Source organism: Leptodactylus fuscus, chromosome 2 (genome assembly GCF_031893055.1).
Source record: "Leptodactylus fuscus isolate aLepFus1 chromosome 2, aLepFus1.hap2, whole genome shotgun sequence".
NCBI classification, from domain to species: Eukaryota; Metazoa; Chordata; class Amphibia; order Anura; family Leptodactylidae; genus Leptodactylus; species Leptodactylus fuscus.
In genome coordinates this window covers 34,557,583-34,580,947 of record NC_134266.1, presented here as the reverse complement: position 1 = coordinate 34,580,947, position 23,365 = coordinate 34,557,583, and the positions used below count along the sequence as shown (strand labels likewise).

The following is a 23,365-nucleotide window of genomic DNA, read 5'->3' as shown; positions in this document are numbered from 1 at the left end:
TCGGTTGCAGTTTCTGTTGGAAATCACCATACATAAAAGGTTGCCTACCCCTGTAGTAGGTTCTCCTAATCTACCAATATACTATATGCACAGGACGGATACACACAGCAGTCCATTGCATGTACAACGAGTAAGAAATGTTGCGGGGACATGAAAGATTATGTAACATAGTCATCTATGATGGCAATGGGGAAGGAAGCTGGTAGATGTTTGTGGGAGGGGAAATGTTCATGTTGGGAACTGATAAGGGGAGAGAGGACTTGCAGAAAATTTTGCAGATGTTTGTTAAAATTATTATTAATGTTAATGGGGTTGTCCATTTTAGAAAGCCTGTTGTTATATAGGCCGTTAGGGTATTCTGGGGTAGTGGGTGGGGGTCCTCATCTCTTGGCTACAGTGGAGAACTCCTCCGGACTCTTGGTACTGAAAATCCAAAATAACATGAAAAAAGTAAAGCATAACCTTTAATAACATCAGTAAAATACTGCACAAAAAGGTAGATTAAAAAAGGAATAGCGTCAGGGCCACTCTCTTAAATAATCCTAAATTAGCTATAGGGGGGGGAACTATAGATAGTGTCTTACAGGCACCAATGTGGCTTCAGAATGAAATTGCTGCATAAGTATAGAGAAACCCGTATAAATCAGCATAGCAATACGTAGAATACCAGCTGATTATCACCTAGTATGGCAGCAACAAAACCATGTGAGATGATGGTTCAAACATTCATACACATGGACGTGGCCTCCAAAGTCCCAGTGAGGGAATAGCTGTGGTTACACCGCGATTCAGTGGTATTTTGACCACAGGTTAAACCGCAATTCCTGGTGGCGGACGCCGGTACTCAGAGTATGATGGACGCCAAGGACTGTGAAAGTGCATCTCCTTTTATAATGAACTTACGAGCCATAGCCCCGCCCTGAGGGATGAAGTCACATGGACCCAACCAATCAGCGCATCGGATCCACCCCCAATACTGGAGGCTTGTCTCCTGCAAGGCCTCTGATAGGCTCCTGACTTAGAAGGAAAAAGTATGTCATCAGTATGTGATCTGTGGGGGTCCGACACAAGACCTCCCCGTGCAGCACCACCCCTATTGAAGTAATAGGACTGGCACCGCACCCCTGTCCTCCTCATAGTTCTGCGGAATTGCAGCACTGTTTATGTTTCTTAAATAGGAGCAGCCTGCGCAGCGCACTCCCCATCCATTAGCAGCTTCCTTGGAACAGCTGATCTGTGCGGGGTCCAGGTGTTGGACATCTACAAATCACATACTCATGAGCTGGCCTGTGGCTAGGTTATCAGTATTTGGGGCCAAACAAGCCCTTTAATGTGGTTGTGATATTTATTCCCCAGACTATGTCGTGTACAGATGTTAGTGTCCGTGTTGTAAGCGCCACCGCTCAGCCCCAGTTAACATTCTTCTGCATCAGAACAATTCCCAGGCTGTCTGCGAGATTTGTTGGGAAGAATTTTTGACTTCTTTTCTCAGAGGAAGTGTATCTATTTATAAGGATCTATGAACTCTAGAATAAAATAAAAGCTTACAGTTATCCAACACCGTCATACATGCAGCTTTCTGTAGGATCAGATCTTTAGGCATTTCCTAGTACTGTTCTTTTAAAGGGAATGTGTTATCAGAGAATGGCCTATTGTATAAATCATGTAGTTATATTAAGCACCATTTTCAAGAATTTGGTGATATTTTTAGTTTTCTGTGTCTCTGTATAATTTTAAACACAGTTTGCAGTTTCACTTTGGCCATTGAGGTCAATAATAGACTGTAATTTCCCGTTCTATAGAAATCACTTTTCAGCATTCATTTGATTAGGATTACACTGAAAGGTAAGGCCTCGTTCACATCTGTGTTGATATACTGTCTTCGGGAGTCCGCATGAGGATGGAATACAGAACGCAACTGCAAGCGGTGTGCAGTAAAGCACACGGACCCCATAGACTATAATGGAGTCTGTGTGTTTGCCGCCAGATCTCCGCAGGGATCATGCGGACAGGAAAGTAGTTCACTATCTACTTTTCTGTATGCATGATTTGTGCGAGCAGCACACGGACCCCATTATAGTCTATGGGGTCCTTGTGCTTTCACTGCACACCGCTTGCAGTTGCGTTCGGTATTCCGTTCGGGGGGTCCCAATACAGATTCCCCAAACAGAATGCCAAACGTAGATGTGTATGAAGGGTAACACATACATGATCCACCATTTATAGTAAGTGATGGTCGCAGCTTAAAGGGGTTGTCCCACGTCGCATACTCACCAGTCTTCGTTGCAGTGAAATCTTCTGTCTTCCTGCTTTGTTACGTCATTGGTGGGCGGGGTTACATATGCAAAGCCAGCGGCGAGATGCCGCTGGCCCTGCGTGCACGCTCACAATGCGAATACAGACCCGGCATCCGCTGTAATAGAGAAGCGGATGCCGGGTAGTGTAGACGCCGGGACAGATGCCTGCAACATCGCTATGCTCTCTGCCCTGCATGAAGCCAGCAGCGGCAGGAGCTCCTGTAATTCTGCTCCTCCGCCACCCCCCCATCCCCCCCCCCCCCCTTTGGAATAGCAGCATCGCTCCTGCCGCTGCTGGCTTCATGCAGGGCAGGAGCATAGCGATGTTGCAGGCATCTGTGTCGGCGTCTACACTCCACGGCATCCTCTGTAATAGAGAGGCGGATAACGGGGAATGTAGATGCTGGCACAGTCTGTATTGGTGGTCCCTTCCCCCCCAAAGGGTAAACTGCCCCCCCCCCCTCCAGGCAATGTATTTAGGAAAAGTCTTACATCCACATTATCAAGCAGTATAGATAGGATCCTTGTGATGGGTCAACCCCTTTAAGATAGCCCCCTATGTGCACAGGTCAGACTAAAAGTAAAAACCAAAACCCGGTGTAAGGGTCCCCTTTATCCATGTGGCTGCTGTAAAGCCGATCACTGAATGCTTTTAGCAGCAGATCAGGCAGATTGGCTGCCCGAAAAATTGCACTAAGGCTAAATGTGAAGTGGGCTGTGGGTTTCATCCACAGTAATTCCTGCGGGTGTGCCACTGCAAAACACACCACAGTCGTCGCAGGGGAACACGCTGCTGAATTTGTCTGAAATCTGAAGGATTGGCCAAATAATTTTTAACAATAGATTTACGATGTGTCTCATAACATATGACTATAGTATTAAAGGCAATGGAAACCGTCTGATTATTATCATTATTATTATTATTATTCCTTTTCCTGTTTCAGATGTTGCAGTAGTGGACATGAGTGATGTCGGTAGACAGCCTTCTCTTTTCTACCACCTCGGGGTACGAGAAAGTTTCGATATGGCAAACAATGTTATAATCTATCACGATACAGACCCTGATACTTCATTGTCCCTGAAGGTAAAAACAATCATTGTTTTGTGCATTTTTATCCCAGAGTAGAATCTAAATCTGTTTTTATTTTTAAGAAAGAAAGTTGTTGCTCTGTGTAAATTTTGTAGTCTCTGTGCCTTATGGTATTCACTGCAGCCCAGCCCCAGTGACTAAGACTGAGCTGCAGTACCACATATAGCCACAGCACCATGTACAGCGCTGTGCTTGCTTCTGAAGGGCCGTACCATTAATTGATCATGGGGGTGCCAGGAGTTGGGTGGTCACAAATCTGATATTGATTTATCCGCAGGGGCAACCTCCGCACCCAGTGTAAGCAATGAAATGGCCATGGCATTTGTATGAGTGTCGGCCCCTCTTCACACAGCTGATCAGCGGGCTGCCCAGAGTTAGACCCTCAACAATCTAAAATTGTCGGCCTACTTTAAAAATAAAAAAAAATTGAATACCTCCTTTAAGTTGTCTGTATTGGCTACCAGTTGTCTGAATTATTCTGTTTCCCTTTTTAGGATATGGTGGCTCAAAAGAACACCGTGAGTATAAACCTATTTTTATATTTCTGTATAGTATTTTTATCTCTTTATTGGAAGGGACAAGTATGATAAATATCATAATAATATGAAATGATGAATTCCCCAATTTCATAGAAGATATGTGTTCAGCTTTTCTTCTCCACCTGTGAGGAGAGTCTAACCAGAAAGTTTCCCATTGTTAGTGAGGTCTGGACAGTTTTCTGCTTATAAGCTGGCCTTTTCTCAGGCAGAGTCCTGGCGGACCCCATTACAGTCTATGGGGTCCACAGATAATCCCTTTTTAAGCAGATAAGGCTTCTGTTTTTTCGTGTCCTCAAGTGGACCTAAAGAACAGAAACCCGAACGCTAGTGTGAACCTCATGTAACTCGCAAAGTGGCAAATGGCATTCAAGCAATGGGGGCAGAGCTGAGGTGCAGTTAGGGTGCGAATATCTAAAGCAGAGAGCGAAGCCCCGGCAGAAGAAGAATCAACCCTAAAGCCATTTTCAGCTTAAGAATAAAACATCATGAAGACGATGCTGCAATGCAGAATCAGAAAGACATCTTTGGAAAATCTAGAAGCAACTTTGCATGATGTTGTCATTAGTGTCGCACCAATCTTCTTCCAGACTCCATTTAAGTTGAGCAGTAGTTTTAGTTTTGGCATGGACATCCACTACAGATGGTGGGGCCAGGTCTCCTCTTGATCTGCCAATGAATTTTCTAAGAGTCCTTGGTTTTCAATGTAATCAAACCTTAGGGTATGTTCACATGTTGTAATTTGGCGCCGATTATGATGCAGATTCCACCTCCAAATCTGCACCAAATTTCTGACATGTGTTCACTGGGAGGCAGAGACCACTGTGTGAACATACTCTTATGTTTGTTTGGAGTCAATAAAAGTCTCTGGCATTGATGATCAAATCGCTTGTCCCGTGGTTCAGCTTTTTTAAAGGCACACTTTTCATGCTGACTTCTATGGACTCTTCGCCACTCCTGATCCTCTCATCTCCATTTCCTCATCCCTCTCAACACTTAGGAAATGCTGATTCACCAGACGGTTCCTTTAGGCTCTCAAGGTTGCCTACTGACATATTGAAAAGATAAATCATTGGTGGTCTTTGTTGTCTTTTCTTGTGGGTACAATAATATAGTGCTATACCATTACACAATCCACATAGTACTTGATACGGTTTTATTTATTATTCGTTTTACTAATCGTTCTATTTCTAGTTACACCACCTTAAGTCACAGCTACTACATGTCTCGGGGTAGCTGTCACTTTACTAATCTTGGCCGTGAACGTCATTCTGTTGCTGTATTCATCCAGTTACATGACTTGTCTGTCCACTCTGCCAGCCTGCGCCTCAGGGTCAGTCCTCCATTACACTCTGACTATATTACTACAGTGTCTATTTTAATTCATGATCTTGGCCATGAGATATACATTTCATAACTGGAGCAATTGTTGGCCATAGTACAATGTAATGTTATCATTAGAGGGAATGGATATCTATGGGCTTCTAACCATATGTAAGTAAAATAATATATTGAGCATACATTTTCATTAGGTTCATATTCATCCCATTCCCTAAAATCACTTTGATGTTTTATATATACGTGTAGCTAAAACATATAGTGACAGAGAAATAGAGGTTCTGTATACGGTAAATATTAGGTATGAGTGTGTATGAAGTATAGGTATATATTGAGTATTAGTGTGTATTAAATAAAGTATATTAAATATGAGTGTATATTACCTATAAGGGCGGGTAATATACACCGAACAAGCTTATTATACTAAATACTTTTCTACCAACTCAATATCCTGTCTATCTAGAACAACCTAAACTTCTACCGCCATTACCTTTGTTTTTCCCTCATTAAGGAACGAATGGTCTTACATTAGCCCATAAAATGATGGACCTCCCTGTATCTTTGCTCCTTACCCTCCCTAATACAACAAACCATCACTGAGTCATCCTAAAACTTTTGCAAATGGCCACATTCTGAATTGTACTTGAAGTTTATGGTGCACATGGTGAAGAGAAAGGTGCCAACACTGCTCGCTGAGATCACCCCCCCCCCCCATATTACTCAGCAACCTTTTAGAGGAAGATGATCCCAGATTTACTTACCAATGACCCAGTGCACTATGGGCCCCTTTTGGCTGGATAATGTTATATGCACTTGAGAAATCAGAGAAGGTAATATAAAATAAAGGGGCAAGAAGGAAGGAAGTATAAATACACGTAGCGGCATAGGAAACTTGATTGTTGCAATACAGTCTCTTAAAGGCGCAGTACCATGGTTAAACTTTGCTGCACATAAACCTGCAGCTCTCCATCAGGATCGGGGACGATGTTCTGCTCCACTGGTCACCATTAGTCAGTTTGAGTTAACAGTGGCTGTCGGCTTTCACGTATCTTTCAGTGCCCTTTGGGTCTGCTCGGGGACCCGGAAAATGGAAACCCGACTTTAATGGGGTCTGCTGGGTTTCTGCTGGAAATTGGTCGGGACAAAGATTCTGCTTGGAGGTCCTTACGCTCCACATATTTCAAGTCCATGAACAGTCTACCAACGCAAGTGTGACCGAAGCCTTAGTCTAATAATGACCATTTATTTGTAGACAACATTGGATGTGGGAATGTAATGGAAACTTTTTCTCAATCCGTGCAGTAGAAAGATCCTAGCATTGGTCAAGAAATAGTATTCACAAGGAGAGTGTTTAGGATTTGTAGTAGTCAGAGATGCCAAGGCATTGCAAAATAAGCGACAAACGTTCAGGAACAGGATAGAGCCTTCAACAGCTGTCAAGGAATCCATGTCTCCAAGCAGCTGATCGTGGAGTGTGCTGAGAATTGGACCGCCACTGATTTAGAGTAATAATGATGACCTTCCCTAAGGATTGGCTATGAATTATAACATTGTGTACGTGTGTCAGAGTCCCTCAGCGGGTTCATTTCAGGTGACACTAGGGATCCTCAACCTTTCGTGGCCTCCAGGATATGGCGCCGAGCAGCGGTATAGGATACAGAGGTCCGGGATCCTAAACCCCAGCTGCTTAACGTCTAGGACAACCCTTTTAGTAATTTCTATATATGATATGTATTAGGCAATATGCCATTTTCTGATGAGAGATTGACTTGTTTGACGTACAGTATGTCCACTGTGAGAATAAGACGTTCTAGCTGTCACTGCTTCTGTATTAATGTGTACGAGGAGGATTTGCTGCCGCGTACTATTTCCTTGTTTGATGCGTAATAGATGGTCACTTGTAATTACTGAATAATAGCTGTGCATCTGAACTGAGGCCAAATGAGCCACGGCCAAGACAGAGTGACTTGTAGATTTATTTTCCCACATCACATTGCATTTCATCTCAGGGAGGTTTAACTGGAAAAATCTTACAAGTCTACATAATAAAGGAATCTACGTCAATTCCAGTTTCTTGGGTAGTAATGTGTGGATGAAAATCTAAGAAGAGTAACGTGGACAATGAAAGCCATGGATATTGCTTCCAGAGTGTCTCATAAACCTTGTATTTATACACAGGGGTCTGTAGGAGCCCCCTAACCTGTCTGCAGCTACACATCCCATACACTATGATACACACTGACAAGGTTCTGATGTAACCAGTATTATTTTATATGGTGATTTCTATTGCTTCCTATGTGCATCAATGAGTCTTGGGCACCCGTGACCCTGTCGCTGTCCTTCTTACCACTTTTGGTAGCTCCTAACCGCTGCACACTGGAAACGCCCGACTAAACCACTTTGGAGATGCATTGATCCCAGTCATCTCTCCATCACAATAAGCCTGCTGTCAGAATGGCGCAGATCCTGGCACTAACCCATTTTTATTGCTTCCCAAACTTTCTGAAAGTTTAGCCCTTTTGGGTAAGACTTATGTTGGAATCCACTATCCTAATTAGTCCCATTACAAAAAATCCTATAGCTTATATCCAGCCTCTATTCTGATTTTTAGGTGTAATCTGTCTATTCCGCTTCATCCTCCTTCACATATGCCTGCTACACATAGACAGCACTGCTACCTCCATGTTCTTCCTCCTAATATCTCTATCTCCATGTCCTCCACACCCACAGCTGTGAAACCTCCATAATCCCCCCTCCGCACACACACAGCACTGCTGCCTCCATGTTTTCCTTCCTGCACACACCGCTCTGCTCCCTCCATACACTCAGCTTTGATACCTTCCTGATCCATGCACACAGCTCTGCTACCTTCACCTTCCCCGCACACAACTCTGCTACCTTCCTCATCCCCACCACATTTAGCACTACTATCTCTGTATTCTTCCTCTATTCTACAACATGCTTCACCCCTGCATGTGACTGGACACATGACTATGACATCATGAAAAGTGCTATTGCAGTACCTACCAACTCATCAGTCCATCACAGCTATCATGCCCAGAGCCTCGGCTTTTTTGGGTACTGCATGGTCCAAGTAGAGACTAACTATGCCTCTCTATATGCAACCCTAACCCTCCTGGTTTGACGTGTACATAGCGGGTGGTGCTTCATACTAACAGAAAGCAGTGCCACCTACTGGATCCATGGCAGTCAGCACCTTAATTTACCCTCTCCATTCTAGCATCTACCTTAGTATTATTGGCCGTACAGTCCAGGCGGCTGCATAGCGTGCAGGAAGAAATTTCTCAGCTTGGCTCATGACCCCCTTGAGGTCTTTTACATGCCCTCCCCAGGGGGGTCATGACCCATAGTTTGGGAAACAGTGACCTAATGTATGCTTGCCTTTGTCAGATGCCATTGTGAGAAAATCAATGTTATTTGACTTTATGCAGTTTACATATACTATATATAATGTCATGCAGCGACATCCATATCCGCTGTCATTCAAGATTATATAAGGAAGCTGGGCATAGCCAGTTTCAAGACTCCCGTGGGATGTTATATTTTCTTATCTTAAAGGGAAGTAACAAATCATATCATTCAGCCCGTATCATTTCTGGTAAAGACTCTATGCATGGAAGAGTGCCTGGGAGGCAGCTGTATAGGTCATGGCACTCCCCCGGCCCAAGTAATTACATCCCGGACTGAGGTTCACAAAAGCCGAGGGAGTATGATCTCCTATAATCATGGAGATGCCTGACATAGCAATAATATAGCGTGGTCGCTTTTGTTATTATAATATATGTACAGAATTGCGGACAATTGTCATCCTTCCTCACCAGTGCCGGTAGTCTGATTCATGTAGGAGCGTACTGCATAGATAAGGAACCAGATCCAGGTTTCTAGCTAAAAAGGTTAATGTTGCTGATATCATTTTTTGTCCGAATTGTAGAGCAAGCACTGTGCTTGGGGGGCAAGGTGTACTTTTTAGTTACACCATTTTGAGGAATGTCTATATTGTTTTGACTTTTTTTTATATATACATTTTTTATCAGGTGAAACTGCAAAAAAAAACGATGATTCTGACACTTCACGCTACAGTGTTCACCATACGGGAAAAATATTGTAGACCAGGTGTTTTTGTAATTTCTTGACCCTCTAGGAGACTTGAACCCCAGGGTGTCTGATCACTAATGCAATGCATTACGATGCCAATGCATTGCACTATACCAGCATTTGTATGACGTACAAATGAAAGCCAGACAAGCCTGGGATCCTTCAATAGGAAATAGTCATGACAATGCTGACCGAGGAGCTGGGGCCTTAATGCCCACGATCAGAGCGGGCAAAGATTGTGGGCATTAGTGCTGGATCTCCACTGTAAATTACAGCAGGGATCGCGGGGGCTATAGTGTCCGTTCAGCTCCTGAACAGCCGTCATATTTAAATACCTGACATCTGCCGTACTATTATGACGGGTGTTAGGGAGGGGTTAGTGGGCACGAACTGATGTTAATGTCTTTTTTTTTTTTTACTGATCCATCTAATGTGTTCATTATTGTCTGTTTTTATACTAACTGCTTTTTTTCCTGCTTTTTGAGCACATACAGAAAAAAGATGGACTGTAATAGTAGACAACCTTCCATTACTGTTCATTAGCCATAGACAGTAGCATTAAAAAATAAGGGATGCTTAACGTCTGTCATACGTCTGTTATTTTGAACAGACACAAAAGTCCTGCACTTGAGCTATTCTGTCTGCTAAAATAACAGATATGTGATGGATTTGGCGAAAACAGACACTAAACAACAAATCAAATCCCATTGAAAGGATTTTTAACTGATTTATGACAGTTCTGTTAGTGGCCATTGTTAACATTTTTTGATGGATACAAGCAACGGACATAAGTAATGGTAGCATGAACACCCCCTTTAAGTCTGTTATTCTAGACCAAAATGTAATGTATTTTAATTAAAAACCTTGCTACCTTCTGCCAGAAAAACCTATTCAAAGTTCCTACCATTAGGTGTCTCCCTTTTAACTAATTTGCCAGTTCACTTGCTATTGTTAGGAAAGTTTTGTTTCCATAGATGCAAGACAGTGTCACAGTGAGTGAAGGGGGAGGTTCTGTTCTATCTTCACACTGTGAATGGAGATGGAGGGGGTTAATTCTCCGCACAGCACGTCTACAAATTGCTTTCTTTGTGCAAAGGACTGAACATTCTGCCAATCTCGTATGATAAAATGTAAGGCCCGGTTCACATCTGCATTCAGTATTCCGTTCAGAGAGTCTGCTTGGGGACCCCCCCCCCCCCAAACGGAAACCTATACTCACTAAAAAGCATTTATCTAAGAAACCACACGTACCCCATAGATTATGATGGGGTCCGTGTGGTTTCTACACGAAACATTCGGGGAGAAAGGTGCTGCTTGCAGTACTTTTCTCTCCACATGATTTGTGCAGTCACCTAGCAGAAACCACATGGACCCATTTAGAGTCTATGGGGTCCATGTGGTTTCTTAGCTAACCGCTTTTTAATGTGTATAGGTTTCTGTTTTGGGGGAGGGGGGGTCCCCTGGTAGACTCCCTGAAAAGAATCCCAGATGTAGAGGTGAACTGGGGGTAAGAAAAGTCTTCTTAGTACATGTATCTACTTCCTCTGTTATTAGATATTGACTGTGCGCATAGATTACTCGTTTCCTGTGCCATTCCTGCATGAATTTACCCTATTTATCCAGTGTTCCTGGATGGTCGCCAGGGCTTTTATCAGTGATTTGTTTGCTATTGTATAGTTAGTCCTGGCAGAATTATAGGTAAGTAAAACAGTAGTAGTTATAATGGATAGGGGAGGGGCAGACTGTTCCTTATTGTACACACCCACAGCCTTAGAGACAAATGTAAAATGTTCTTTAGCAATAATGTGGTTATTAACAGCAGAAAGGCTGATAGGACATCATGTATGAAGGCAGGGCCGGCGTCAGCGCACGGCATAGTCGGGCAAGTGCCGGGGCCCACAGAGCCTCTGGGGGCCCCCCGGCACTTGCCTGTCACGATTTCAGCTCATCGGCATCCGTCCGCCGATGAGCTGGAATACATACGCGATTAAAGCAGGAGCTGTGAATTCAGCTCCTACTTTAAAGCTCCGGCCCGGCTTGCGTGTGTAGGCGCAATGACGTCATCACGCCTACACACGCAAGCTGGGTCGCAGCTAAGCAGGAGCTGAACTCACAGCTCCTGCTTTAATCGCGTATGTGACTGGAGAGAGGAGCGTCGGGGGATCGATGGAAGGTGAGTGTGTTTGTTTTGTATTAAATATAAAGGTGGAACATAATGAAGGGGGCCCATGAAACTGGGGGGCAAATGAAGGGGAGGGGGGGAACGGCATGACACTGGAGAACATGAAGGTTGTGGGGAGAGAACGGCATGAAACTGGGGACAAAGATGGAGGGGGCCCAATGAAACTGGGGGGCAAATGAAGGGGAGGGGGAACGGCATGACACTGGGGCAGATGAAGGGGAGGAGAGCAACATGACACTGGGGCAGAGACGGGGGACAAGAAACTGTGGGCAGATGAAGGGGGAGAACGTGATGAAACTGGGGACAGAGATGGAGGGGGGGACATGAAACTGGGGGCAAAGGAAGGGTGTATATGAAACTGGGGGAGAGATGGAGGGGGGGCATATAATTTACGGGTGACTGTAGGAGGATTGTACTGTGTGGGAGCACATGATAAATGAATGAGAATGGGTGGAATCAACAAAAGTGGGTGGAGCCAAATGCCGCACATTTTGCTCCTCTTTCTTCTCTTTAAAAATTGGGAGGTATGGCGTTGGTGACGCCACACTCCTGCATGACGTCACTCGCTTCATCTGCGATGCACAGTGTCTCGACTCCCCCGCCTCCTTTACAAGGGGGCCCACTGAGGCTCTGTCGCCCAAGGGCCCATAAAAACCTGGAGCCGGCCCTGTATGAAGGTTTATGCTAGGTTCACACCTGCATTCAGGTTTCTGTTTGAGGAGTCCACTTCGAGACCCCCAAACAGAAACCTAACTGGCTTAAAGAAGTGCTTACTCTTGGAAATCTATGACCCCAAATGAAAACTAGGCGCAGGTGTAAACCTAGTCTTATATAGTCATAGGACAGACTGCCCAGCAAGACCCTACACATATTTCAGCTTTTCATGAAAACTCCGTACCCTTTAAAGAGGACCTTTCACGTCCTCGGGCACATGCGGTGTAATACACTGCTAGAAAGCCGACAGTGCACTGAATTCAGTGCGTTCCTCACTGAATAGGGGGACGTTCCTCACCGCTCAGCGTCATGGCTGGACGGTAAGGAACGCCCCCTCTCACAGTACAGCGCTATAGATGCTACCGTGAGGAGGGGTGTTCCTGACTGACTGTCAGAAACCCCCTTCTGACAGCGAAGAGTTACGGTACTGGTACTGATGGCTCTTTAGTGGGGTAAAGAACGGGAAAGCCGATAGTGCGCTGAATTGAGCGCACTGTGTGCTTTCTAGCGGTATATTACACCACATGTGCCCCAGGAGATGAAAGGTCCTCCTTAAATATTTTCTCTCTGCAATGAATTAACTAGTTATAAGGTCAATTGTTGGGTATTTGTCTCTTTGCAATATCTTCTTTATTTGTGTAATCAGATAAGATAACCTGCAAAGGAAGCCTTATGGAAATATAGAAATGTTCCACTTATACAGGCGATAAAGTAAATGAAAAGTATTTGACTGCCAAACATTGCACAGTAGTGTTTGCTCAGAGCAGTCTTGTATGATTTCCTCTGCACACTGTGTGCTGTTTCTGTTCCAGTTAATGTGTCATTACTATGGTTCAGTGTTATTGTGGTGTAATACTCAGTGGCTGCAAACTTAAAGGGTAACTAAACTTTCAGACAACTTCTGGCAGGATTTGTGACATTAATACATTTTGTAATAGTCTTCATTAACAGATTTTGTTTCCTTTCCGTGAAATCCTAAATTTCTATATTCTTCTTCCCCTTGCTTCTGTATTGGAAACTGCTCCTGCATCTTTAGCTATGTTTGGAGGATGGGCTTGAAGTACGGGGCTGTATGTAGAGAAAATAAGGGCACGCGTGTACACACACATACAATTTTTTTTAGGTTGCAGGGCCTCTTCTACACTCTGTCGCCCCACCTCCCATGTCATTTCAGGGCGCTGATATCTATTAGAACCTGCACTATTGGCAGGAATAATACCCTGTACTACTTACGGTATGTAATGAGTCGAACTAAACAATTATTTCCTTAGTTATCCTGTAAAAATATATCTATCCAAAAATGTACCAGTCAAAGCCTACAACTTGTCCTAAAAAAAGATAAGCTCTTATTTGTAAGTGTGTGTGTGTATATATATATATATATATATATATATATATATATATATATATATATATATATATATATATATATATATATATGTGTGTGTATGTATAATATATATATATGGGGAAGGTAGCAGCGATGGTGCGGACCCAACCAGTCAGAGATAGAGACACAATATCTGTAGCAAACAGGTTTATTTAGAAAAACCGCAAAACAAATAAACCTTCACTTCAGGTACAAAATAGGCTACAGCCTTAACTTCAGGCAAAAGAATGTGAAACAAAACCCTGCTCGTTCGAGCACTAACTAAACAATAAAGTACTAACTATACTGGTGGCTTACTACTACCCACACAAATAAACAAAAATAGTGCAATACGGTCTCGCCAGACTCTGTGTGAGTCAGGACAGACCCAGGTACTTCCTCTCGCTCTCAGGATCTGCCCTGAAGTGCCGGCTCTGCAGCATTTTATGGCCCAGTATCTACACCTGGGCTGAGGCCTACTCAAGACCTGCTCTGGACCACACATATGTCAGAAACCTGGGGCTCATATATCGGGACTCCAGCACTCTGCCTGTCATATTCTCACAATATATATGCATACATACATTTTGCCCCCCATCATGCTCATTCTACATTTGCAGAGCGTAGAGGATGGACAGAAGTCTGTGTGCTTCGCCTCCTCTTCCAGTGTTCAAGCTCTATGTTACGTCACTGACTCCATTGTGTTCCTGCTGCTTGCACATAGAGTACTCAGTCATGTGGCCAAGTCAGAGGGGAGGCAGAGGAACAAGATTTATGGCCTTCCTTTCACTGCAAATGGGGGGAACCTGGTTATTTATATGTAGACTTATCCAGTGCACTGGTAAGCCTTTTTCACCCTGCATACCCCCTTTAACGGGATTTGCAGGCTTAATAATTGATGACCTATCCGTGAAGCCTCCTTGAAAATTGGCAGGGTTCCAACACTGGGGCTCCTCTCCAATCAGCATTTGGGTGAGCGCTTCAGCCTTTTTGCTACTTATGATGCGCAGCGCCATACACATGCATAGTGACTGTGTTTGGTATCGCAGATCAGCCCATTTAATTGAATACTGAGCTGCAAACAGGCCATGTGACCAGGAATGGTGAAGTGGAGTCTGTCACTGCCAATTGAACCAGCTCATCTGCAAGGGTCCTGGGTGTTGTACCCCACTGATCTTCATTCCATGACCCTCCCTAAGGTCATAAGTTCTGAAAAACCATAAGGCCACACGTTGTGAAAAAGCTTCTTTTTAGTTGCAGATTTTGCTGTGCTGAGCCAAAACCAGGAGTCAACTTAGCAGAAGGGGAAAGTATAAAAGCTTGCTTTATATTCTCCATTCCTTTTTTAAGCCACTGTTGACTTTGTTTGAAAAACAGCAGCAAAATCTGCAACAAAAGAAGCTGCTTTTCTGCAACATGGTTATGCTAGGTTCATAATAGTGTCCACTGTCTGTTCTGATCCATCAGAGGACTTCTAAAATAGCGGTTAAATATAGAGCCTGATGGACCCCACTGACTATAACAGGGTCTGTTATTTTAAACTGAAAGCCATAAAAGTATACAAAAATTTCTTACATTTTGACGGTACCTCAGCATTGGCTCATGTGCCACAATGTCACGCTGTGGTGCCGTACATTTGTCTTCAGACATTTTGTGGCCTAATCACAATATAACAGGGTCTTATAAGGTCGCTGACCGCTCACAGATAGATTCTCATGACACTCCATACCCTGACTATTATTAATGATACAGCCTCCCACTAGTATTGATAAATGACCACTGACATTGAGCAGTATCTTAAAATAGTCAAAACCAATACATTTTGTTTAAAAAGTAAATATGTAACCGGATTATATATCATCTGTCAAACAGAATAGAAGTAAATATTGACTCATTTGATGTATTTATACAAGTGTGTGTGTGTGTGTGTGTACATGTATGTGTGTATATATATATATATATATATATATATATATATATATATATATATATATATATATATATATATATATAATCACTCACCGGCCACTTTATTAGGTACACCATGCTAGTAACGGGTTGGACCCCCTTTTGCCTGCAGAACTGCCTCAATTCTTCGTGGCATTGATACAACAAGGTGCTGGAAGCATTCCTCAGAGATTTTGGTCCATATTGACATGATGGCATCACACAGTTGCCGCAGATTTGTCGGCTGCACATCCATGATGCGAATCTCCCGTTCCACCACATCCCAAAGATGCTCTATTGGATTGAGATCTGGTGACTGTGGAGGCCATTGGAGTACAGTGAACTCATTGTCATGTTCAAGAAACCAGTCTGAGATGATTCTAGCTTTGACATGGCGCATTATCCTGCTGAAAGTAGCCATCAGATGTTGGGTACATTGTGGTCATAAAGGGATGGACATGGTCAGCAACAATACTCAGGTAGGCTTTGGCGTTGCAACGATGCTCAATTGGTACCAAGGGGCCCAAAGAGTGCCAAGAAAATATTCCCCACACCATGACACCACCACCACCAGCCTGAACCGTTGATACAAGGCAGGATGGATCCAAGCTTCATGATGTTGACGCCAAATTCTGACCCTACCAGCCGAATGTCGCAGCAGAAATCGAGACTCATCAGACCAGGCAACGTTTTTCCAATCTTCAATTGTCCAATTTCGATGAGCTTGTGCAAATTGTAGCCTCAGTTTCCTGTTCTTAGCTGAAAGGAGTGGCACCCGGTGTGGTCTTCTGCTGCTGTAGCCCATCTGCCTCAAAGTTGGACGTACTGTGCGTTCAGAGATGCTCTTCTGGCTACCTTGGTTGTAACGGGTGGCTATTTGAGTCACTGTTGCCTTTCTATCAGCTCGAACCAGTCTGGCCATTCTCCTCTGACCTCTGGCATCAACAACGCATTTCCGCCCACAGAACTGCCGCTCACTGGATGTTTTTTCTTTTTCGGACCATTCTCTGTAAACCGTAGAGATGGTTGTGCGTGAAAATCCCAGTAGATCAGCAGTTTCTGAAATACTCAGACCAGCCCTTCTGGCACCAACAACCATGCCACGTTCAAAGGCACTCAAATCACCTTTCTTCCCCATACTGATGCTCGGTTTGAACTGCAGGAGATTGTCTTGACCATGTCTACATGCCTAAATGCACTGAGTTGCCGCCATGTGATTGGCTGATTAGAAATTAAGTGTTAACGAGCAGTTGGACAGGTGTACCTAATAAAGTGGCCGGTGAGTGTGTATATGTGTATGTGTATATATATAGCGGGGGTTTCAGGGAGGTCGGCTAATGTAAGACGTACCCCGAAAGTAAGACATAGTGAGACTTTCGGGGTAAAAAGAATGTAAGACACTGTCTTACTTTCGGGGTGTCTTACTACTCTATCGGGGAAACACGGGGCTCCGCTGTGCTGTGAGCGCCGGGGGAACGCTCCCTCCCTGATAATGCTCGTCTATGGACGAGTACTGCGAGCAGATGGAGGGGGCGTTCCCCCCGGCTCTCACAACACAGCACTGCGAAGGACTTTGCCGGTTAACCCCCGCGTGCCAGCCGCTTCTATTCATTTCAATGGCATGCTTCCATTGAAATGAATGGAAGCGCTCGGCACGCGAGGGGTTAAAGGGATTCTACCATTAAAAGAAGTTCTTTCCTCTTGAACACGTCGGAATAGCCTTAAAAAAGGCTATTCGTCTCCTACCTTATGCCATAGCCAGCGCCGCCTTCTTCCTGAGCTGCGTCCGCCCGTCTGTGTTTTCTTTGGGTCTCATGGATGACGCATGCGCAGTCGGCTCTAACAGGCTCTCGCAGCCAGAGCCGACTGCGCATGCGTCATCCATGAGACGGGGACACAGACGGGGCGGACGCAGCTCAGGAAGAAGGCGCCGCTGGCTACGGCATAAGGTAGGAGACGAATAGCCTTTTTTAAGGCTATTCCGACGTGGTCAGAGGAAAGAACTTCTTATAATGACAGGGGTTGATGGATTGAAGCGGCGGCACGCGAGGAGTTAAGCGCCGGCCGCTTCCATACATTGCAATGGGAGCGTGCTATTCAAATAGTATTTGCACATCTCTAACTTCAATTGTTAAATTGAAGTTAGAGATGCGCAAATACTATTTAAATAGCACGCTCCCATTGCAATGTATGGAAGTGGCACACAGACTTTGCCGGTGGCCGCCGCTTAACTCCTCGCGTGCCGCCGCTTCAATCCATATGATTGATGAAGATGATGGGGGTGGGGGGTTCCCAATATAAGACATACCCCGAACGTAAGACATAGTGAGACTTTTGGGGGTAAAAAGAATGTAAGACACTGTCTTACTTTCGGGGAAACACGATATGTATAGTTTATTTTTACTAGGGACGCCAGCTCTGTTTTGGTCTGAAGGACCCTAAACTTGAGATCTGGACCTTTATAAATCCTCGCCCCCTGTATTTTTGTGTTTTCTCGATGTTGCATAACGGTAATTGAACTAGAAAAGGTAACCTAAGAAACCACACTTGTTCTCGAGGACCATATTCCTGGTATTTATCAGCGCTCTATTTATAAATTAGTGGCTATCACTTGCTATATCAAGCTTAGGCTTTTCCTCCATTTTTCTTGCCAAATATAATGTCTATAGTTGGTTTGTTGTGTTTCTGATTTATACACCTATTCTAAAGATTTATAGTCCTTCAAATACCAAGACTTGGCCCTTGTATTATTACAGAAATAGAGGATTTGCAGACTCCGCACCTGACCAGCAGCATTCCCCCCCCCCCTTCCTAAATATTCCCACACCACTTCAGAATCACTTTTAGCTATTTAGTGTTATTTCTTTATCTGCACTGAATGGAAGGGCACTAGAGAGGAAGCTCAGCCACGTAAGTGCTACCTCTAAACTGCCTCATTACAGGAAATTTCTAGCCTTCAGCCATTGATATCAGTCTTGTGGTAGAATAGGGCTGACCCTAATGAAATAAATAGGGCATGAGCTAAACTTGTATCCTTAAAGGGATATTCTATTTCCAGTAAATACGAAGGTATTTATTGTAGCGTTGAAGCTGGGTTCACATTTGTGTTTGGTGCCCCTGACTGACCCCACGGCCCTTGGACTTCCATTATTCTGCCTGTGTTTTAGTGGAAAAAATTGTGTTTTGCTGCCATTTTTGACAGAACTTCTGACACCGTTGTGAGACTAATAGGTGATCTAATTCTGTATCCATTTCTCTCTGCCTGTTATCAGTGGTAGCTTCATTGTGTACTTGCAGAGGATGAAACCTAGTGTTTTGGGGGGACATAGGTGCGGGGTGCTGGAGCTAAGGCCCGGTTCACCTCTGTATTCAGGCCATCGCATTCCCTTCTCCGCATGAAATATCCGGAGAGAAAAGTCCTGCAAGCAGCTCTTTTTTTTTTTCTTCACATTTTTCGTGCAGAAACCACACAACCCCATTAGTCCTTCGGTAACTGCTTTGTTACACGGATAGGTTTCCATTCCGGTGGTTCCCAGGCGGACTATCCGAATGGAAACCTGAGCCAGGCCTAAGAGATGGTTTAAGGGGTGTAACACATGGCTGTTCTGATACTGGTATATCTGGGTTATACATTTTATTTTATTGTCCCCATTTTCAGGCTTCGAGCGGTAACTACTACTTCATTTCATACATTGTGACGCCCTGTGGTGACTACTTTTGTTGTGAGAGTGACGCCCAGCGGAGAGCTTCAGAATACATGCAACCCAACTGGGACAACCTCTTAGGACCTCTGTGCGTTCCTTTGATTGACAGATTTATTAGTCTGCTTAAAGACATCCATGTGACATCATGGTAAGTAGGATATGTATACAGAGATTCTTGCCATATACCATGTCAACAAGTTGATTTGGGACCTTAAACCAGGTTCTTATGGACTGGTGGCTAAGGCTGAGTTCAGACGGTGTTTTTTTGGTCAGGATTTTGAAGCGGAATCCATGTCAAAATCCTGAGCAAAAAAAACCATCTCCCGTTGAAATCAGTGGATGCCGGTCATTTCTTTTTTTCCACGAGCGTTTTGTTCCCGCTCGCTGAATAAAGAAGCGGCATGCCCTTTCTTCAGGCAGATTACACGGCCAACTCTGCCGCCGACGTCCGCCTGAGGACACTTTCTCCTGACTAGGCCACCGGTTTTTTGGTCTGGAATCTGAGGCGGCCTCAGTGTCCAAATCCTGACCATACAACCCCGTCTGAACTCTGCCTAAGACTGGATTCATACCAGTGCTTGGCGTCTGTTTGGGGATTCCCCATACCGCTTGAAAAATGTGGAGCGCGACACATTTTTTTGGCAGAAACCCGGCGGACCCCATTATCGTTGTGTGTTACCACTTTGTACGCGGATTGGGTTTGCATATTTCAGATCCCCAAGCGGACTCAAAGAAAGAAAACCCAAGCGCAGATGTGAACCTGGCAATAGTGTCCCAAGTGGCTTTCTCTTTTTATTTTTATAATTTTTTTAATTTTTTTTGTTTAATTCTTTATATTTTCCAAGAACACATCAAGCACTGATAATTAAACAAATAAGATAGAGAAAAAAAAAAAAGACAAAATAGGAATGAGGGAGACAGCACATGAAAAGAGGACGTAATATTAGGCATGTTTCTATATAGCATTGTAGCTATCAAGTGCATTAAGTACCGTATGAACTCTAGTATAAGCCGACCCGAATATAAGCCAAGGCCCCTAATTTTACCACAATAACCTGGGAAAACTTATTGACTCGAGTATAAACAGTAACCCCTATTCCTGACTAAATATGCATTCAACAAAACTTCCGACCGAAGGAAAACAATGGAAAGAAGAGGGGTAAAAATTGTCAGCTATATGGAAGAAAGAGGGACAGTAAAGAAAAATAGGTAGGTGAGTACATAGCTTAGGTTTAGGAGTAGATTATTTGGGACACAAAACCATCAGCCCGGCAGCGTCTTTTATATTTTATCAAATTTTTACCATCTTGGCCCATTTTTTGGCATCTTTAATATCCAAAATAAGACAGTGCCTTAAGGGGTTAAGTTTTTATTTTATTTTTTTTGATACTGCGTAACGGACTGCTATTTGCCTTGTATATTGAATGGCAAAGCTAGAGATTTTTTGGCAGTGTTTGCATCCCGACACTTGTCACTAATGATTTTCTACAATACACTGAGTTTGGTTTTGATGCCAAAATAAATGTGCAGTTGTTGATTAAAACCAGTGGTCCAGGGGGTGGGGGTTTCACTGATTTGTATGTTCAGGTCGTGACAGGTAGAAAGTAATATTTTTATAAGGCTCCATTCAGATCATGTTTAACAGATCCGTACAAAGGGAGTCTATCATTGGGGAAACATGATAAATCTTGTTGCTGCCGCCACTAGGGGGAGTCCAGTGCATAGGAATTCATGGGGGTTTCTGGGCTAAAATATTGATGACCTGTGCTAAAGATTGGTTGGTAATGTCTGATCTGTGGGGACTGGACACCTCGCACCCCATTTAAATAGTATTTTTCAGCAATTGATATACAGAGAGTGGAGCAGAAAGCAGAAAACTCTCTCTGTAGTGACTGAACCAAGTCACTGTGGCTTAGCTCCCATTCACATTAATGGGCGCTAATCTGCAGTATCTGAACTGACCTCAGTGGCAGCTCTTACACTTTCCTTACACTGTTCTCCTCCTAGTGGCGGCTGCAGGAAAATGCAGTGATTTAATGTCAGGAAGCAGAAGACCGTCACTGGTCCCCCCCCCCCCACCACCACCACCACAGGTTCCATAGTTACTGCATGGCCTGACCACATTGTAGGCACGACACTATTGGCTGGGGTTAAACCCCAAAACCACAACAGGTCAGCTGATCATAGTGGTAGGGCGAGTGACATGAGGCCTATCAGACAGATATGGTAGTCTCTTCCAACAGTGCGCAGCCTGAGTGTTATCCCCCACAAGTCTGATAGTGATGACTTTTTCTTAGGTAAAGTTATCAATATCTTAGCCTTGGAAACCATCTTTAGGGGACATAAACCAAGTTTGCTTTTCGTTTTTTAATATTCATTTAGTTAGGTTTACTTTAGGGATCCATCAGGTGATTCCTGCTGCCCTGCCTGACAGCCGTATATAATAACAGTATAAAACACAGCTCAGCTTCTCTCCTCTATCCTATAACCCTATATATCACAGAGCTCAGCTTCTCTCCATCTATCATATAACCCTATATATCACAGAGCTCAGCTTCTCTCCTCTATCCTATAACCCTATATATCACAGAGCTCAGCTTCTCTCCTCTATCCTATAACCCTATATATCACAGAGCTCAGCTTCTCTCCATCTATCATATAACCCTATATATCACAGAGCTCAGCTTCTCTCCTCTATCCTATAACCCTATATATCACAGAGCTCAGCTTCTCTCCTCTATCCTATAACCCTATATATCACAGAGCTCAGCTTCTCTCCTCTATCATATAACCCTATATATCACAGAGCTCAGCTTCTCTCCATCTATCATATAACCCTATATATCACAGAGCTCAGCTTCTCTCCTCTATCCTATAACCCTATATATCACAGAGCTCAGCTTCTCTCCTTTATCATATAACCCTATATATCACAGAGCTCAGCTTCTCTCCATCTATCATATAACCCTATATATCACAGAGCTCAGCTTCTCTCCCTCTATTATATAACCCTATATATCACAAAGCTCAGCTTCTCTCCTACTATCATATAACCTATATATCACAGAGCTCAGCTTCTCTCCTCTATCATATAACCCTATATATCACAGAGCTCAGCTTCTCTCCCTCTATCCTATAACCCTATATATATCACAGAGCTCAGCTTCTCTCCTCTATCATATAACCCTATATATCACAGGGCTCTGCTTCTCTCCTTCTATCATATAACCCTATATATCACAGAGCTCAGCTTCTCTCCTCTATCAGATAACCCTATATATATCACAGAGCTCAGCTTCTCTCCTCTATCATATAACCCTATATATCACAGAGCTCAGCTTCTCTCCTCTATCATATAACCCCATATATCACAGAGCTCAGCTTCTCCCCTCTATCCTATAACCCTATATATCACAGAGCTCAGCTTCTCTCCCTCTATCATATAACCCTATATATCACAGAGCTCAGCTTCTCTCCTCTATCATATCACCCTATATATTACACAGCTTAGCTTTTCTCTCTGGTATACATTATATATGGCATTAATGAATACATGGTTTGTCTTTCTCATTGCTCACAGTGCGTACTACAAAGAAACTTTGCTTAATGACATCAGGAAGGCCAGAGAGAAGTATCAAGGAGATGAACTTGCTAAAGAACTAGCACGCATAAAACTGCGAATGGACAACACTGAGGTCCTGACATCTGATATTGTCATCAATTTGCTTCTGTCATACAGAGATATACAGGTAAGGGTCTAAGATGGGATGATAATGGCTGTCATAGTGTAACAGCTAATATATGGGTAAGGCTAGGTTCACATCTGCCCCGGAGTCGTTGGAGAACTTTTCTTTTCACCGTTTTCAGTATTAAAGTGGTGGACACCCATCGGACACCTGGTGGATCCCATTATAATCTATGAGGTCTGTGGGTAACCACTATTTTAGCAGTACAGTTCTCCATTGTTTGTTTCCCATGGTGGACCCGAAAGATGGAGACCCATGCACCGATGTGAACCTAGCCTTAGGCATGTATCTCTTGTCATATAATATGGGGGAAAGATATGTAACAA

General features: G+C 43.7%; 1 protein-coding gene across 1 annotated transcript in view; it reads left to right on the top strand.

Annotated features, from left to right (window-relative positions):
* MAP3K15 (mitogen-activated protein kinase kinase kinase 15) overlaps positions 1–23,365 on the top strand; it is a 97,922-nt gene that overhangs the window by 23,068 nt on the left and 51,489 nt on the right. Inside the window, exons 2-5 of the mRNA XM_075263596.1 lie at positions 3,242–3,381; positions 3,882–3,905; positions 19,248–19,441; positions 22,874–23,042. Of these exons, the coding sequence (XP_075119697.1) occupies positions 3,242–3,381; positions 3,882–3,905; positions 19,248–19,441; positions 22,874–23,042 (527 nt within the window). The remainder of the gene's footprint in view (positions 1–3,241; positions 3,382–3,881; positions 3,906–19,247; positions 19,442–22,873; positions 23,043–23,365) is intronic.